Below are 20275 nucleotides of genomic sequence, written 5' to 3' on the forward strand. Positions count from 1 at the left end.
AAGGACAAAGCCAAGAAAGCACCAGCTGTATTTTTCACGCATTCTTAAATCTTCTGTAACAACTTATTAACCTTTAGGATCTCTGTTGTCTGCAGGTTGTATGGATAACAGCCACTTTGCCTTACGTTGTATTATTTGTCTTGTTAATACATGGAATAACCCTGCCTGGCGCATACAATGGAATAAATGCATATCTGCATATAGATTTCAGAAGATTGAAAGAAGCCACAGTAAGTGTACTCTTCTGCTCTCATTCTGTATTATTAAACCTGTTACTGCCGTTACTAAGTTGAAATTATTAGATCTAAACTCTGGAAATAACACAGCCTCATTTCTGCTTTTGAATAAGCATCCCCAGTATTTCCAGTAGTCTGAATTCCCAGCATCCTCCATGACAGGAGTACCTTAGCCTGAATTCAAACTGCGCTGATCACTAAGGACCTGCACAAAGGTGGTTCCATCTGCACTTGTCCCTTGAGAAGTCCACTCTTTGACTGTGCACCCTGTAAATAATACAAAAATGTATTGCACATGAAAATTGAATTATAAAAAATTCAGCTCTCTAAAGGCTGAGAATTACTTCAAGAAGAAAATTTTGCTTTATGAGTCACTTGGCAAAACATTAACCTGGCAAACAAAAATCCAGGCCTATAAGCACTATAATAAATATACTAAGTCAGGGCTTTAACTCATCTAATCATTGTCATTCTTATGAAGGACACATTCAATAGCATGGTGTTCCCATCTTTCTATAGAAAGTACTGTACATTTCACTGTATCACTTAATACTGTGTCATTCTCATGAAATCCACCCAAACCAACTCAATTTGTGGAGTACCTTGAAAGTGCAAATTATTTCATCCGTTGTAAGGCAAGACCGAAGTATAGTCATTAACTGATGAAATTGTCAGCATTTCAGACTAACAGAATGATGATCAGGTAAATCTTCCCAAAGTCCTATTCTAAAAATAATGCTGTCTGAGAAACAACTCAATATCTCTGGATAGACCATTCAAACAGATACAAAACTGAAAAGCAAGAATGTGGTTCTACTGGTAGGAAAAGAACTGTCTTGAAAATTGAAAAGCTCTTAAGAGATATCTGTGTAGTCTGCGCATAGTTTAACTGTATGTTTCCTATACATTCTATCTTGATTTTTTATATTGTAAGTACTGCTGAGAAAAACATCACACATTCTGGATGTCCACGGAGCTGCGTCAGCTTGCATCAGCTCCAAATGTAGGCCTCCACACTCACAGCTGTCTTCTGTGTTTGGAAGGATAATTCTGTGCACTGCTGTTTCTTGTCTTAACATTTTTGCAGCTGCTGCTTGGCTGACCCCAAATGTATTTGTTGCTATGACGTTTTAAAATAACTTAAAAAAAAATATTGCTCTAGAGTAAGAGACTGGAGATGCGTTATAAGAGAAGTTCCCCAAACTGCTTATCATGTCAGCCACCCCTGCTGGCCCACAGAGCCACCTGCTGCAGTACTGGATTTGCATGTTTAATCTTTGTGCTCAGCCCCAAAGAGCAGGCACTTGCTTCAGTTCTATGTCAGTGTTTCCCTGATTTTCATTTACAATTTCTTTTTACCAAATTATGAACTGAACAACAACAAAAAAAAGGTCGCAGTGATGACCTGCAGCAGTCTCTGCCAATGCTCCTGCACAAAGCACTAAAGCATCTTGCAAAGGATCCATGTCAAGGTCCTCTCATTTTCCAAGGCCATGTACTGAACAGTAGTGAGAAAGCCCTAAGACACCTCAGTTCTCAGTGATATTGAACCCACAAATGATCTCTTATAAAGAGAAGAAAATATTCTCCTGAAGATCTCTTTGTTAGACCAATGCCCAATAACATTCCTTGCTGAAATTCTGAGAGCTATGAAAGTCCCATAATCATCCCCAGCGCACAAAAGGATACAATAAACGTTCATGCAGGGCAGTTACATTTCTGTTCTGCTAAATGAATCAGGATTAAGTATGGAGTGAAATCAGACATTGAGAAGCAAGTACTCACTCTTTCATACACCTTAACAAGTCTTCTGAAGAGCGTATAGCATCTGGAGGTGCAAAAATTGTTTCTTATCTACAGTAATTCTTTAAATCCATATACACAAGAAAATAATGTGTATTTAAATATAGAATAGTATAAACAACCACAAAGAAAGCTGGGAAGACTGATTACAGTCAGCTACAAAATGTTTGATATATATATTTTTTTTCATTTCCAGAGCATATATGAACAGTATCTTACTGTAAAATGTTTTAATATTAATCAATCAGAATACATTCTGCACAGACTATGGACATAAACTGCAGAAGAACCAGTCCCAGTGATCATCTTCTGTCTCATTTTGTTATAACAAAGATGCTTTGCATTTAGTTTTAGTCCTAAGAGAGTTTCTAGTTTCTGTTCTTTTTCATTTAAGTTGATCTTCCTAGTAGGTGATTAGGAAATAGAAATTATGAGCAAAGACTTTTACTGGACAACTAAACATATGTAAAACTCCTTTGATAGACACCTGCTGATCTCTTACTTGCAACAGCACTTACACAGAGACTTAACAATACTTGAATAGTAAGAGAGGGGAATTATGATGAGTACGACTTCATTGGCAAGACACAGAAGAGCCACTAGCAACAAATGCTTTGTGATGGTAGCACACACATTTAAATATAACTTAGGAAAAACAGTATTTTAAAAAATTCAGGCATACAATTTATGGAAAGTGCTTTCTGGAAAAAAAAAAATAATAATAATAATAAAAAAAGAAAAAAATACAGGAATTTTTACAATTTTTACCTGCACTCTCACCCACAAAAATTCCCTTTGAAGAGTACAATCCTATTTGATCGCTGCGTTTGTGTGGAGGCAGAACATTAAGGTATAGCTGGGTATAAGAGGAATGAGCAAGGAATTCACTTTACAGGATTACATTCCTATTTAGTAAAAAATCCACGATCTTAATCCCTATACGAAATGCAACCATATTTGCCTTTCCCCCGGTTCACAGTAAACATCATGGATTGCTCTTCAAAGTAATCACCAACTCTCAATATCTATCTTCAAACCCAGAGCTCAGTGAGCAGTTTTCAGTCATCAGCAAGCAGTAGTTGACAGCATCTACAGTGGGAAAACATAGATCACTAGCATAAATGCTCCCATGCATCATGTTAGGATTGGATAAAGCTCTTGGCTTGGGTCAAATATGAAGGGTTGACATTAACATCCAGATGGACTGGACGGAGTTCATAAGCATCCTAGATTTATTAGAGTCTCCCTGCTAAATAGATGAATTGGGTGTGATCTTGTAGAGAGGGATGAAAATAAAATCCGATGCTTTTTGTAGTCTCAAGCACTTGGCAGATTTAGCCAAAGATGAAGATCTCCTTTTTAGAAATGCTGGGAATTATTCACTCCACTGATTGTTGCCCTTGAGGAATTTAGCTAGAAGGTGCTTATTTAAATAAATATCTCTGTTCAACAACTGTATAAATGAAACCCTTATTAATCAGTGGAGACTATTTCCAGGTTTCTGATCCAGGAGACCAGCACTGTGGCATTGTTCCTGACAGCTGTCTGCACATCATGTGTGGATAGCATGCTGGAGGATCATTTCAGAAAACGTTAGAGCATTTTAAAAAGTTTTCTCTAGTGGACAATTCTTAAAATGTCTGATCTGTGTCTAACCTGACGTTTAATGACTATCACAGGAGGAACTCCTCCAAACAAATGGGAAAGAAAGCAGAAAAAAAAAAAAACTTGGATGGTTCTGTTCACAGCATTTCAGTCATGCTCCAGCATCTGAAGAAAGCAAGCATCATCTAAGGCATAATTACATGCCATGAATAAAGCTCTCTTATGGGAAAGAAAATGACCTGTAACTCTTGACCCAGTAACTATTTTAGGTGTTTGGCTGTACATTCCAAACTAACTTGGAACAAGAAGTAGTGGAAATGCACCCCTACCAGCAAGGAGAAGAATTCAAGCGATCAGTTCAGTACTCATCAAAAGCTCAGAAGTACAGAGCGAAGTGGACTCCCCACAGAGGCAGTAGCATGCATGCTCTGCAGGCTTGTCCACTGTGTTAGCCTTTACCATTTCCTGCTCAGGGATTTCAGACCATGCCCGTGCTACATGCTGGGGCTGAGTTCATGGTGCTGAGCAGTGCTTAACATTTCTGTGAGCATGAGAACTGATCATTTATGTTCAATACTGGTAGCTTTTTACCATCTTCTCATTTGCCTGATGTATCTTTTAGACTGAACTGACACTCTGACAATGTTGGTGCCGTTATGCAGGTATGGATTGATGCAGCTACTCAGATATTTTACTCCTTAGGAGCTGGGTTTGGTGTTTTAATTGCATTTGCCAGTTACAATAAGTTTGACAACAACTGTTACAGGTAAGACAAGCTATTCTTTCTTTACTGCTTCAGAATAACACTCTTTTATTCGTTAAATGCAGCAGGAATAAATGCTAAACTTCAGTCATTAATGATGGTCAGACTTGTGTGGACGTAGCAACCAACTCAAAACTTGAAACAGTCTTGAAATTTTAGCAACAGGAACCTGCCAAGATATCTGCAGCACCGCAAAACAGAGTGGGATTAGAGTTAAGACTTTGGACAGCTGTGTAAACTGCGCTTGTGTTTGCCTTTCAAACGTACCATTAAGAGCAACAGCGAACAGAGGATTAAAGCTTATTGGTCCAGGCACTAAAAGCAGAAGGACTCCAGTTTCTAGAACTGTTTTAGTGTTGTGTGATTGTTTCGATATTTTATGTCGAGCTCCAATTTAGGAATGTACTTTAAATCAAGTCAGCTTTTAAGTGTTTTGCTGAATCACCGCCATGGAAATCCAACCAAAGCTGTTCTGCACCTCCTGAGAACTCCCAACGTTTAGAAGTTTTGTTAACATTCCATCTTGGAATGAAAACAAGCATCTTAAAAAAAAAAATTCCCGTGCAATATAAATGCAGAAAGAACACTTATTATAAATACATTGAGAACTGACGGATAGCAAAAATGTTCCGGTGAAAGGATCACAGAATCATAGAATGGTCTGGGTTGAAAAGCACCTTAAAGATCATCTGCTTCCCCCCCTCACTGTGCTGTGGGCAGGTTTGCCAACCACAAGACCAAGGATACAAGAGAACATAAAAATTTGAACAAATATAAATGGATTGAAACTAAAAGCATGGAATATTTTCACTGATTTCAAAGAACTTTATACTTAACCAGGAGTGACTTTAGATCCCCTTATTGTTAACAGTAGGTGATACTAGCAGGTTTGAGAACCCTTCACCTGGAAGGCTAGCCACAGCAATCATCCAAATACCACTTATGCTCTCCTGCAGTTGATTTTGCATTAACTTCACAAGTAGCTTCCTCTATAAAAGTTTTTTTCTTCTATATTCTCAAGAGTTTTACTCTGAAATGGAATAAGTACACTTGAAACTATGAAAATACCAGAGACTATATGTGAAATCATATTATTTAGTTCTTAGCTTGCTAAATTTGTCCAGTGTTACTTGATAAGACCAGCTTTCACTGTCAAATTGTCTGGTGTTGTCAAAGCATACCAATATCCAGAGAACAAAATTTGGCATTTGCCACCTATGTTTCCAGGTAGCATTACTGATGAAAGGAAATATTTACTTTCTGCTTATTGAAGCACCGTTTGGCATCACTAATGTTCACAGAGATATTCCCTCTATTCTAAAGGTCACGTGCAGCAGGCAGCTACTTGTCAGCCATCCTGCAGGTTAGGGAGGCACCTACATTAGGGACCATGGCCAGACTTTCCTCAAGCTATGTTTGGTGATAGGGGCTGTTAATACAAAGGAAAACACATGTCTGTCATAATACTGTGGCAGATTGAAAAAATGATGGCTTTGCTTCAAGAGCCAATTTGGTTTAAAGGTTAAATATTGTACAAATTGATTTAAAAAGTGAGTTGTGTGCTTGTTTTTAAATGCCTAGCCAGCTTCATAGATGAAGGGGCCTCATTACAACAGATAACTATCATTAATCTGAGTGGTAGCACAGCTTGCTAAAACTGCACTGGAGTTATCTGAAAATGTTCCTGCATATCTGCTCACATGAATTGCTTCTGACTATTTCAAGTATTCCCTAATGAGGCTCTCTCAGGGTACTTTTTTCCTATAGTATGGCTACCAGGATGATGAATTTACTCCTTGGTATCATAATATAGCTTTACTGATTTTCTTTTTGAGCAGAAGTCAGCATTAAAACAAATTAGGAAACAGAAGTAGGTCATTTCGTAGCGTAGTATGCTGATATGAGCTCTTGATGTTCATAACAATTGCATAATTGGAAAGAGTCTTGTGAAACTGCTTTGTAACAATCCCCACCTTAATATTGTTTTCATTTCTACTGGGCTATTTTTCTTTCCATCATTAGGGATGCTTTGCTGACTAGTACCATTAACTGTGTCACAAGCTTCATCTCAGGATTTGCAATTTTCTCCATACTGGGCTATATGGCTCATGAGCACAAAGTTAAAATTGAGGATGTAGCCACTGAAGGTAAGAAGTGAATTTTACACTACTTTTAATCCTCCTTTTCATCCACCGTTTCCTTGCAAATATGCTGAAACTTGTTTCAAACAAGTGTTAAATCTCATGGAAGTGACCTGTGTGACATTACTTGGAACTAAAACTATGTGTAGATGCATTGATGAAATGTGAAGTAAACTGTGTTGATTCATCTCAGCTCTGCTGCATTGAGGTTTCCTAGCACCTTGCCCATCACAAGTTCAGCAAACAGATTTACCACTGTATAGAATCATGGAGGAACGTTGCTCTTTAATGCTATAGGTAAATGTTTCGAGTAGTTCCGGTGAGGTTTGCTGTAGTCTTTTCACTTGTAACAGGTCACCCATGGTCTCATTTCCTACATCTCACTTATCACATCCAAGAATTCTCTTGTCAAACAGCATAGTCTGCACCCACAAGGATCTTCTTCTAATACATAAAATATCCAGTAAGACTGTGAATGCCATAAAAGATTATTAAAAATGCAAAAAGAATGTAATGGATTTTATCTACAAAACTGTGATGAGTAAAGTACTAATGTACTTTGGATATATTTCTTGCATAATGCAAGTTTTTGTTTCACCAGTTACTCAGAATTTGATGTGGACTGATGTAGGAGTCAACTTAGTCATACCTTATCTCATTAAAATGCACACTGTTATGAAGTTAAGAGACATATTTTTGTATTACTTCTCTTTTTCCTTTCTATTTCAGGAGCTGGTTTAGTTTTCATCCTCTATCCAGAGGCAATTTCAACTCTCTCGGGATCTACATTTTGGGCTGTGGTATTCTTCATCATGCTCCTTACTCTTGGCATTGATAGTTCTGTGAGTATTTTTTCCTTCTAGCCTTGACCATTCTCCTTTACAGTTATAACAGGAAAAGTATCTACCTGAAAGACCCGTTTTGTTGCTTTTCAAATAAACACTGTGTACCCTCCCTGAATCTGCTTTCAGTCACAGCCAACATACCAATGGCATTACTCCTTGCAGTATATTTAATTAAAGGCTCACAATATTGAAGAGGTTTAGGAAGAGATAAAAGTAACTTACAAGCCAGAAAGCTCATCACTTTTTTTTTATGACCTTTGAGAAGGGCTGTTCATCAATATTTATTACCATTCCAAGGTATGACCCAACATCACTGCTATGAACAACTACTACTACGAACCTGCAATGAGATTTTGGACTCTACTTATAAGATACAAGCTGCAGTGTGGCACTGAGGAGTTTCTAGAAGAGATTTTCACATGCGCTCAATTGCACTCATCTGCTAAAAACAATGTCTGATGCTGGCCTGTTTTATTTATTTTTTCCTAAAAGCAGTAATACAGAATTTCCTGTAAATTTAATCAGAATAATTGTATCAGAATATTTCCATGGCAGTTTGATTTCATTATCTTGCTATATAAATTCTAACTAATATAAAATGAAGACTGAGAAATACTGAGAAACACCTGTTTTTACAATGAGGAAATAAGAATCAGTAACTAGGAATGACAAAATATGCAGATAAATTCAGTATTGAGTTCAACTTCCCAGCTGTTGCTCAACACTGAAGGAGTACATTTGACCTTTCTACAATATGATGGCTTATACTGTACCGTGATACTCACAATCACAGAAACTTCAGCCTTGCAGAAATTACCCCAAAGGCCTGAAATCTACATCCTGACTCAGAAGTTTCAGCCCAGATTATATCTGGTTGTGTAGCTTAGTCATTTTTCGTGTAGAATTAAGCGTGAAGGATGGAAAGAAAAGATTCAGGTCAATGGAAAGACACGAATGACAGTGCAGAACTGGGAGAAGAAAAAGATCCACGTTTAGATCTAAAATAGTTAATTGTGCAACAGTGGTAAATTTAAGACAATATCTGGAAACATTTGAGTGACAAAGACAAGGCTTTAGATTGTAGAACACACTTTTCCTGCAATCACATAAAGCTCTTTCTTGTGAAGTTAAATAAAACACTATGTGCTGTTAAACCGTGGTCAGATTTTGCTCTTTTAATATATAACTGGAGGAGGAAACAAGGAGCAAGGATGCGCTTGTTAATGCTTTGTTCAGGAGTATTTTTAATCACCATTACTGAAGAAAACTCAGATTGTCCAGTATCTTTTATCGTGGTCTTTTCAACTCTCTCCCTGATCATGTACCTCGAGGGGAAAATTAAAAATTTTGAAGATAAAAATCAAAGAATCCCAAAGCTGTAGTTGAATAATTATATACAAACAGTTTTATAGGCATATAAACCTGCACTGGCACAGAAATATACAGCCATCTGTACAAAAACGGAGCTGTCAAAATGTTTAAGCAAAGAGAAGTCTGATCATGCAGGTTTTAGCAAGCAACAATGAAAGGAGAAGAAATGGAACAAATGTTTGCAAACACTTTTTGGAGTATGTATCTAGCTTGACATGGGAGATTAACAAATGGAATAAACAGTGACACATTAAGAATTGGTCCTTAGCCAAAATAATACAAACCATCTTTTTCCACTTCAACTTTTCCACTGTCATTATATCATCAACACAGTAACAATTTCTAAGCACATCAAATAATACCTCCTCTTGACTGCACAACACTCACTGATGCCCCCAGAGATTAGGAAGCACAAACCCACACCAGGTTTTGCAACGCTTTTTGTGAACATTAATTATTTTCGGAAAAAAGCTTCACTGCCCTCAGCAACTTGGCTGACTGAAATCATCCATATACTAGAGAGATAGCTCTGCTACTATTGGAACCAGAGATGCTGATTTCACCACATTATTACCAAAGGAATCTTAAGGAAAGCAGAGGATTGTGTCAATACATCTTGACTCATATTGCACAAAGCACTCCAGGGTTTGCCATGATCTTTTGACATCAGAAAACACACAGCATCCAGCCTCCTCAAAAAATGACGAAGTATTAAATAAATGCATCATGACAGGAAAGAGGAATTAATTTCCCTATAGCTTCTTTGTGGAGAAGGGGCAGAATTCTTTTCTTAGTGGAAAGAAAATTCACAGCTACCTATATAACACAGCAATTGCAATGAAAACTTGGAAAGATATTTTCCAAGTCAAGCTCAGAATTGACTTCTAGGAAACAAAATAATTTCGTATTATCAACAGAAAAGTAAGATCAAACTTCTAATATAGTGAGCCTTCCTAAACATTTCTGTCTAACTGGATTTGATTAATCAATGGCTAAACTCAGTCTGTGTTCAGTGCCTTTTTCCTGGGTGTGAACTGCATCTTTCTCTGTACACAAAAAAATCTCTTAAGTAATTTAACTTCTTAAGATAAAACTTCTTCCTGAGCATTATTAAATGGATACTATTTTTCCCAAAGTAGCATCTTGCTATCTTATTATCTTGGTGGAGAAAGCAAATTGTCAGCAGAGGGTATGGGAAATCAAGCCAGCAAGCATGGCATTGGATGCTCAATTCCCTCACTCAGTTCTCTACCTATGACAATAGATTCTACCTCAGAAGGCCAGTGATGTGCGTATGAAATGTCAGAAATCATGCAGTGGTTGGGAATTCATTACACAAGCTATTTACAGTCTTTGTGCATAAAACTTTTCGGTACTGTTTAACCAGAGCTTCTGCCTTCCCTTCCTAGATGGGTGGAATGGAGGCTGTCATCACTGGCCTGGCAGATGATTTCCATATTCTGAAGCAGCACAGAAAGCTCTTCACCTTTGGTGTTTCATTTGGCACTTTCCTTCTTGCCCTTTTTTGCATCACCAATGTAAGTACAGCAACAGTTTCCATCACAAGATACCTCAAAAATAGGGTTAACCTCACCAGATGGAAATAGAGAGGCCCAGGTGACTGTAATCTGGTTATAGACAAATTTTAATTCTTAAACAACCTCATGGCCAGAGTATTATTATTAGCCTTACCTACATGATAATTCTCTGCTCTTTTTAGATAAGATTATTAGCTATCAACTAGACCTACAAGCCTCTACTCCAAGGAAACTTTTGTGCTCCTAGCGTTATGTGGGGCTTTAAATGGAATTATATTGAGCAATTACTTCCAATCCGAGGAATTAAAGATTTCAGGTGACCAGTCCATCAGATATTTGGTTATTGGATTTTGGGGTTCTTTTGGTTGGTTTGTTTTTTTTTAAGCAAATCAGAAGCATTTACTTCATGAGACAAATTTGGAGCAATGATCTCCTTAGCCTCGTGTGTTTCTTAATGTTTTTCAATCTAAAATCTTATGCTTAACACCATACAAATCATACAAACTACTGGATGTTCAGCTGTAGTTTTCACCACCATTACTCTGAGGATTTTTTTCTCCTGAATGCTTTGCTTCACCAGGCTTTTGACAATGTACTAGGTTGGATGACCTTCAGTGAGAACACCTTATGATTTTTGCCAAAAAAAGAAAAACATTCTGTAAGCAAGATGTCAAGACTACCAGAAAACAAGTGAGATGTGAGGTAGCCACAGTGAAAACAGATGTGCTGAACTTCTCTCCCTTCCTGGAAACAGTCTCCAGATCAATTGTTAGAACTATTGAGATGGCATTCATGTATAACAAACCAAGATCTATTTATGCTAAAAAATACCCCAACATTTCCAACCTTATTATATCTGTCCTTTTACTATCATGCTACCTCTTATTGTTAACTAAAGATTTGATTGCATTCTTCTTCATCCTAAATTGCAACTGAGAAGAAACTTCTTTTCAGTACAAACTCAGTGGCTGGAAACACAGACAGGTGCCAACAGGTGCAACCCCACTGTCTTCAAGCAGGCTAAAGCAGCTCAAGATGACAATCTGGCTCTAGCTGTCACATTATGACACCTGCTTGGAATTAAGATCTCTCCACCAAATGGAATGCACTAAGCTGCCCAGGCTTGTCCAAATACAATGGTGTATGTTCTCAGCCACAAGCCACTGAAGATCCAAAACATTCTGCAGTACAGGAAGATGAGCTGGGCTGCTCTCCCCACTTGGGGGGGAGCTTGCCAATGAAATTGCAGGGAAATCACACGGCTCAAAGCTGCTCCCACAGGCTTAGCGTGCAACTGCTCCCTTCACAGGTGTTGTGGAAAAGAGATATCAATCTAACACAGATTCATTGGACTACAGCCCTTGGGAACAAAGTGAGCAATAATACCTTGTGGAAACTCTTGCAGCACTCCATTCCTGCCCATAATTTCGGAAGCTTTTCATTAGGGGCTCAGATAGTCCTACAAACTGCTGAGCATTCCCTCAAACTCCACTCAAATGCCACAAAAAACACAGTGTTGAGCACAGTTTTTAATCACGTTGTACGAGGCTTCTCTTTCAGCAAGAACACGGGTGAAAGGGCAGTTCATTAAAAAGGTTTCAAGTCTGATTTCACTATGCTGTATGTACACATGCACCCATGTCTGCAGTACCAGTACTAAAATGCTTGGGTTAAGAGATTTTAAGTAGAGCAGATTTCTGTTAACTTGTTACTGAAGTACTGAAATTACTCCACTTGTAACTTTGGTTTATTGCATCTTTTAACTCCCGCATGCTAGGGTGGAATTTATGTGCTCACGCTTCTGGACACATTTGCAGCTGGGACTTCAATATTGTTTGCTGTCTTAATGGAGGCGATTGGAGTTTCCTGGTTTTATGGTAAGAAATTAATTTTACTGTCAACAGCACTGTAAATATTTTGGAAGTGTGATTTAGAGGAGCCCCTCCTTTGGATGGATAAGAGAAATATATTCTGGAGTTCAGTATTAATCACAAACTTGTCATGAGCTCAATAATCCATCTAAGACTGAAAATCTTGTATCATACTTAAGTCAACTTATTTCAACAGTCCAAACTATCAGCTGTAGATAAAATTTCTTGATGCTAGATTGATTTTCCTAAACTGTTATTTTTCCTCCTTTTTTTCACTCAGTGAAGTCTCTATTGAACTAGCTGCCCTAATTCCTAGTAAGGTTGTTCTAGACCTGAAAGTCATATTTATTTCTATTCAGAGACAATGTTTATAGTTAATATGACTCAGATCTCAGCATGATCGTCCTCACTGCCTTTTCCCTACCTCAGTTACTGATCTATCTCACCTATACTACACCACTATATTCTTCTAGTCATCCTCTTACAATTAAAAGCTGTTGACTTGTGCACGAAGCATTCATGTCTAAAGCTGTTCAACTAAAGCTTGAAAGCTTTTTCTTCAGTAAAAGTACTGACTTTGTCACCCAGTGTCACTGTGGAGCTAGCAGTTCTTACACTGTTCTCTCAAAATACACGAGGACACAACAACTGTTTTTGTCCCTATAAAAAGAGCTGAATGCAGAAGAGTTAACTTAGCTTGGAAGCTGACACATGACAATATTGTTAGATTAGTAAAAGCAAGTTATTATCTGCCACTCTCAAACTAGAATTTATTGTGTTATACCATAGCTAGGCTTTGGATGTGATTCCCAGGCTAAACCAAGCTTAGCCAGGCTTTGAGTAAACATTGCAACTTCTGCCCTTCTCCCTCCTGCCTCCCCCATAATCAAGAAAGCATCTATTCCTTTGTCTTAAGCAGCTGACAGATACTTTTACTGACACAATATGACCTGTTGCTTTATAACAAAGAACTCTTTGCAGCCCCAGGTCCTGTTTTTAAGACTTTGACTGATTAAATCTGGCATGGCCTCATCTACCTCTTTTTCCTGATAGACCCCAGTTGCCTTGATGACCCAGCAAAACATTAAGCCAGCCTGAAGGCAAGCACTGACATTTTGGCAGAGATAAAAACGTGGAAAATCTTACATTAAGTTCAAATTATTACTATGCTCACTTATTGTGAAATCTGTTGCAAAATACACCTGAATGCATAAGGGAGAAGGGAAAGCAAGTTCATTTTAATACAAGGAATGTGTTAGTTGTAACTATTACCATTTTTCCTCTTGTGCAAACCTGATATCATCATAGGTTCTAAACTAATTCAAAATTCCTTTTTGCTTACTACTTTCTTATTTCTGTGCAAGTTCACTTGATTTTTTAAATTCATTTAAATCAAATACATGAAATTCAAGGCATTACTATTAATTTTTACCTTCCAAATGAAAAATAATCATAAGCCAGGCTTGTGAAAGAAAACTACATAGGAATACAGAGTTAAACAAGACAGAAGCGGTAAATACAACATAGAATGAATGCTTGTAAGGCTCTGATCAGCTGCTGAAAGTATTTCACCACTTTCTGAAAACATGCCAATAAAATATTTCAGCTATGGCCACTGAAAAATTTCACCTCAGTGCCAAGGACCTGCTCGAGAGCTTCTGTGCAATTCACACTGCTTTGCCTGCACAGCACAATGACTTACAGAGTTCTGTTGTGTGGCCACTGCAGAAGGCACTGGCAGTGTGTCGACTTCCATTCTCTTTGTACTCTGATCTCCGCATCATCAATGAGAAAAAAAGAATGCTGTCCCATCCTAGGAGGATAATGTGCATTTATAGCCAAATCTGTTTCCCACCTTCTTGCTCATCGTTCTTTTTCCATGTTGATTCCATTGGCAATACAATATGACATACATAGAGAGCAGGTCAAATTTTCTGTACTGTTTAACAGAAGGTTGCAGTAGAGACATTCCCAAGCAACTGCAAAGTTTATTAGTTCAGAAATAACACTTACATTCCCTTTGGATTTAGTGTATTTAGTCATGGGGCTGGTCATAGACTGTATGTATATCTTTCTTGTTTTTCACTGGAAAATCAAGGAGATTATTCTCATACCTCACACCAGTTCTCTGGCAACTAATCTGGAGTTTTGTTTGCAGTATGAGTTTCCTCCTGTGACTGAAAGAGTCACTCATAGTTTAGGTATATCCTTATGAGTTATCCTACGGGATCACCAAACAACTGGAAATGAGCAAGCCCTACCGGTAGATAAAGCTATTTTCCACCTCACAGGCTGGTTCTTAGAATCATTTGAAGACTATGATATCGAAAAAACATGCTGTTGAAAAAGCAGCCTGAGAATAGGGCCTACTTATACCCCACTTTCAGTAAACATTGGACAGAAAATACTGTTTGAACTGTGAGTACATCTGTCTGGAATCTAAAAAAAAATTATTCAGATAGCCTAATCTAGTCCTAGTATTTGACCTTCTGTTCAACGATAAATTTCAGCTCTTAGTATCTGAAGCAGTTGAAATTCAGTCACTTTGAAGTTCACAGAAGGCACTGCAAATAGAATCGGATTGAGTTCAAAGAGCATTTACAGATCCTTTCTTAAATTTGACTACTTTGCTTCACCTGTATGTAATACTGGGAGGCAGTGGAGAAGGAGGTTCACAATGAGACAGAAGTTCAAGAGTCCAGACCTTGTAAATAAATATCCCTGGCTCCTGAGGGAATACTTGAGCTGCCCTCATTATTTAAGAAACACTACTAAACTGGTCCACACAAAGAGAAACTATTATTACAGCAAATAATACACCATCTCTATCAAATGACGAGCCACTCACAAAAAGCCTGTTCTGTTTCTACTAAAAGTGCTAAAGTGCTTATACATATAATTCATGACACTCAATGTAAATCTGTAAAGGAATTAGGAGACTGAGTGAAATGTCTTCCTTCCTGAGGACACATAAATTCCACAACAGTAAGTAACTTATGGTAGCAAACTTGTTTTTTTACCTTGTCCTGAGTAGAACAAACTGTTTCAGTGTGAATTGCCTGTCTAGATGGTGTTTCTGAATGAGTCTACAAGGTCAAGTGATCCTCCTTTCTGTGTTGGATGCAGGAGATTTTCTACTGCAGCTATTTACATTGTACTCATATTTGTCCAAAAAAGGGCTTCCCTTTACTATTGTTACAGCTGTTAATACTCAGACTGTCAGAAGTACTAAGTACCCACATATGTACCAGCATACATCCGAAATCTCAGACTATATGGATTCAAAGAACACTAAAGACTGAAAAGCTGGCACTTGGTAGCTCTTCTCCCCTCTGGCCAGTACGTCACAGTTGCTGAAAATGTTATTGTGGTGACTCTGTTTCCCTACATTTGTGATGCACTGAATCCCACTGCAGGTAGATACACAGTTGTGAATGGAGTGGTATTACAGATTTTTGCTGGCAAGTCTTGTGCACTACTTCATGCCTGCTAAATGTACTGAGTCTTGTAAAGAGACAATAGCAAGAGCTGCTGATTTATTTTGTACATATTTACACTGAACAGAAGAAGCATCTGTCCAGTTCCTTGGAAAGGTGATAAAAATGAAATGATATTTGTCATTATGTAATTAAAAATCTGCAGCATTTAATGAAACACTGAAAAGTTACTAAAGCATGCCACTAACCAGAACTAATACAACTTCCTTTGAAAAATTATGAATCATACAAATCTACATCAATATCAGAAAGCAGTTTGTGTAATATATATACACTCACAGTAGTGCTGAATAATTAGGTTACAATAGTCCACAACTATTACAAAAAATGTGTGAAGTCCATAAATCAAGTGCCAGATGTTTATTAAGCTTATCTTTCCAACAGTAATGCTATTTGTGACAGACTAAGTGCTCACAGGTGCTTAATTCTTGGACAAAAGTAGGCTGCTCTGAAAGTAATGCCTCCTATTTGTTTCCATAGAAACTACAACAGATACAAAGAGCATAATAATGTAACTGGATAGAGCAAGTTCTCAGCTACAAAACACTATTTTTCAGTATAGTCACCACCATAGCCAGTTTGCATGGATGAGCTGATCAAGACAATTTTCATTTTGTGGTGGGAAAGCTATACGTGACCACCCAGAAAATGGCTTATCCTTTATGTTGCGGTCATCACTGCTGAAATGCACACCACCACTGGTTGGTCTCCATAAACCTTCAGCAAGTGTTGATGAGTGTCAATGGGGACCATTTTTTCCACACAGAAGAATTCAGTGACACACTTTCATTTCCTTCACGCTTCCATGCCAGACGCCATTCTGTCAGAGTGCCCCTCTGCTGCCATCTGTCACACAGCAGCAAGAAGTAACAGAATACTGGCGGGAGGGTTCAGCTTCTTTTGCCATACCGCCATCATCTGCTGTGATGTTACGGGCCAACATAATAAACTAGAGGGCATTGGTTTCAGAGCAATCCTCATAGTAATATCAAAGATGCATCTATTCATTGAAAATCAATCAATTTAGTCTTGTACTTCTCTCTCATTTGGAAGTCTTTCTAAAATCAGATTGGTATTTTGGGATAGGCCAGCACCTTATCAGTTTAGATTAATGCCAGTCTGATCTCCACATCCCTTCTAGGTGTAGACAGATTCAGTGAAGATATCCAACAAATGATGGGCTTCAAGCCAGGCCTCTACTGGAGACTGTGCTGGAAGTTTGTTAGCCCTGCTTTTCTGTTGGTAAGTGTTGATTGTTATTTCATTATCAAATAACTGCCAGCATGTCTTTCTTAGAATATCCAATAGTTATCAGTCTGAGGTGATTCTTTTATGCCTGACACTCTCAGGGTGAATACAATTTAATTACTTCTTCCCCTCAATGGCACAGGTTGTTTTTGTGCATAACATTTTGCTTGTTCAGGAGAAGCTAATTGTGGCTGTGGTCATCTTCTGTTCCCTCACTTCTTCAAGATGTAAATTAAGCAAGTTTTCTTAGAGAATACTAAAAACATAGCTAGATGCAGTGTGCTCCCAGCATCTATGGACAATAAAAACATATTTCTGTTGCAAAAATAGCCAGGGATAAGAGATTTTACTAGGGCAAAAGGCTGAGCATATGTGATGTACCTGAAGTCAACAGTGTTGAACTTCCCTTACTACTAAAGCTTTACATAATTTTATTTCCTAATGATAGCAAAGTGCATCTGAATGTTCAGGTTCATCACCCCTCCCCATTCTCATTTCCGCTACTATGGATTTCAGTTTAAAACTGCAACCTCCTGTAGCTGGTCTCATCTTTGAAGCAGGATTAAAAGGGTAATCTCAAGAAAGTTCAATGCAGAAGGCCTCAAAACTGTATGAAATTTTTAGTGAAATACAAAAATAAAACCTTAATGAAATGACACTGTTTTATACCAAATCAATTCAGACTGTTTTTTTGGAAGGCACCAATTCAAAAATGTTAAGAAAAATATTAAAATAGATTCACACATAATTAAAGCAACCATTGCCAGCCTTCCCTAATTCCAGTAATAAGATGTTTTGCAGACTCTCCCTGGGGTTCTGTGCTTACTGAAACCACGTTCAATCTGCTTTTCCGTAATTCTGGCTCTGTTACTTATTTCTGTGCATTTGATCTTCAGCGCCAAGGCTCACTCATTCTGATTTTATTAGATATGTCAAATCTAACTTTTAATTTAAACTCTGTCTTTCCAAGAAGAGATGTATTGGGCATCAAGTTTGTTTCCAGACACTCAGGTTGATCAGGATTGCAGATCTTTTTCTTAAAGACAAATAATACAGCCTTTGCCTCCATGCGTTGAATCACCATAGACACAACTGTATATACTCATTTTCCCATCTTGACACCTGGCTACTGCAAATATTTCACTCCTCCAGAAGTGAAGTATCATACCGACAGCTTAAAACCATCTACTAATGATTACATATAGCAGTTCAGGAAGATGAAAACATGTCAGAAGCTTTTACTTACTACTAGATTTCACTTCTCTCTTCTCAAGTATATATTACACATACCACTTCTTGAGATAGAGATCAGAGCAACGTGCTCAGAAATACTGATTAAAAATCTCTGCATTTGTAATACATCTATTAGAGCACATCTTTCACTGGTAAATTATTTTATTGGAGGGCACCAGGATTCCCACCAAGATGGGATAAGACCTTAGAATAAGTCGCATGCAATTATGCCCATTAATTATGTTGAGCAGATGTATTAATTATACCTTGTAAACCACTTGATCTGTAATGAAACAGTTGTGATTTTCATTTAGGAAAAAAATATCCTGAAGTGTCAATATATCCTTTCTTTGCTCCGTGTAAAGTTTAGATTCAGAACATAATTGGTTTTGTGTTGGGATCATTTGCCATGTGTATTTGTAAATCAAGACATCAGGGTGAATAGCATGGAAATTTGATCTTGCTATGATTTAAGGAGACTATTAATTGCATAAAAGCTTTATATTCTTAGAGCACTATTATACAAGTTTACAAAAAACCAAAAACAATATATATAGTTCATAACAAATTGGAGAAGACTATAAAATCATAAGACTGCAGTATAATTATTCCTTTAACAATTCCATATTTTCCTACCAGAACCTGTCCTTGTTTGTGACCGGTAGCATACTACAAAAGTTTCTAACAATAAATACAGTTCTCCCTAAGAAAGGCAAGTTGGGGTCATCCAGATAACTGGTGTGTGGAAACATCTCCTTGAAGCATTTTCTCCATACAAACTGCTGCTGTGTATATCACAGCAAGGAAATCTCATAAGAAAATGAACATCTGTCTAGGAATTTTATGCTGTTGGTTTCCTTTAACTCATACACTCCTTGCATAGCCTTTGAAATCCTAGGTTCAAAATTCTACAGTTTGAAACTGGACATGGAAGAGAACGTGCAGGCCCAATAAACCAAATCAAGGAACTCTGAGGAGTATACAATCCATATGGATTTAACAAGAAAATAAAATGAAGGAAATAGGGTGGTACCTTAATCTTTTCTTCTCAGCCCTGCTGTTGGATAGGGTAGCAGCAGGAGGAAAAGAAACAACAAACAAGAACAAATTAAAAAAACAAAACAACAACAACAACAAAACAGGCAAACAAACAAAAACAAAAATCAAACACCTTTGTCTTCCAGGCCTTAAGGCTGTATGGCATTTCCCTCACTAAATGAATTGTGCTGGAGTTTACGTCATGATTCTCACTGGAAAACAGGTATAAAACTCCTAAGAAAATAAAACCTCTGAGAAGCAGGAAAAACAAGAGATCCTGAAGAGGTTTTTCTTAATTACAGATTTTTGTTTTTATTCCTTTAACTCTAGTTTAAGTGAGGCCATAGTGGACAACAACTCAATCCTCCCCCTAAAAGATCCAGCAGTCAGTGTCCAGAGCAGCTGAAATGAACTGTTAATCTCAGCAAACGCAGCAAGAACTTCAACAGCGTAAGCAGTTAGAGGCACAAAATAAATAGGATGAAGGTAAATGGTGAAGCCAACTTTAAATACTCCTTAGGGTGCTTGCCTAATCAAACACACAAAATCTGTTTTCCACTAAGTTTCTTCATGTCTCAAAGCAATGGTTGATCTTATTTTTTCCTCCCCTAGTTTGTTGTAATAGTCAGCATAATAAACTTCAAACCTCTGACCTATGATGACTACACCTTCCCTCTCTGGGCAAATCGCATTGGCTGGGGAATAGCATTATCTTCAATGATACTTGTGCCTGCCTATATTATCTATAAATTTGTGAATGTGCGTGGGACCTTTAAAGAAGTAAGTGAAATGCTAATAAAATGTCATTAAATGTTGCTCTGAAATGAAATGGCTGGATCTAATGTGACAGTTTGTTTCTCTTGCTCCCCAAACTTATTAGTTATGAGTGACCTTTTGGATTCAGTTTCTGATGCACTGGGGGTTTACTGCATCCTTTCCCTGTTTCTAGATAGAAATTTTCTTTACAGAAAGCATAATTTTTTAAAACTGATTTTTGATACATGTAGTTAACCTGATTGATGAGAAAAAGTATTCCTCATTAACAAAAAACGTACAAACTACTATCTTTATATTCGGTTCTAAGTT

The 20275-nt window shown here is 37.6% G+C and overlaps 1 protein-coding gene across 1 annotated transcript in view; it reads left to right on the forward strand.

The window, feature by feature from the left end:
- Positions 1-20275, forward strand: part of SLC6A2 (solute carrier family 6 member 2) — a gene marked incomplete at both ends in the record, with an annotated part of 58712 nt that overhangs the window by 35678 nt on the left and 2759 nt on the right. The window contains 8 exons of the mRNA XM_079541594.1: positions 96-230; positions 4307-4410; positions 6430-6554; positions 7278-7390; positions 10174-10302; positions 12080-12179; positions 16812-16912; positions 19802-19969. Of these exons, the coding sequence (XP_079397720.1) occupies positions 96-230; positions 4307-4410; positions 6430-6554; positions 7278-7390; positions 10174-10302; positions 12080-12179; positions 16812-16912; positions 19802-19969 (975 nt within the window). The remainder of the gene's footprint in view (positions 1-95; positions 231-4306; positions 4411-6429; positions 6555-7277; positions 7391-10173; positions 10303-12079; positions 12180-16811; positions 16913-19801; positions 19970-20275) is intronic.

The sequence above is a fragment of the Tetrao urogallus genome (assembly GCF_951394365.1).
Source record: "Tetrao urogallus genome assembly, chromosome: 12".
Taxonomy (NCBI): domain Eukaryota; kingdom Metazoa; phylum Chordata; class Aves; order Galliformes; family Phasianidae; genus Tetrao; species Tetrao urogallus.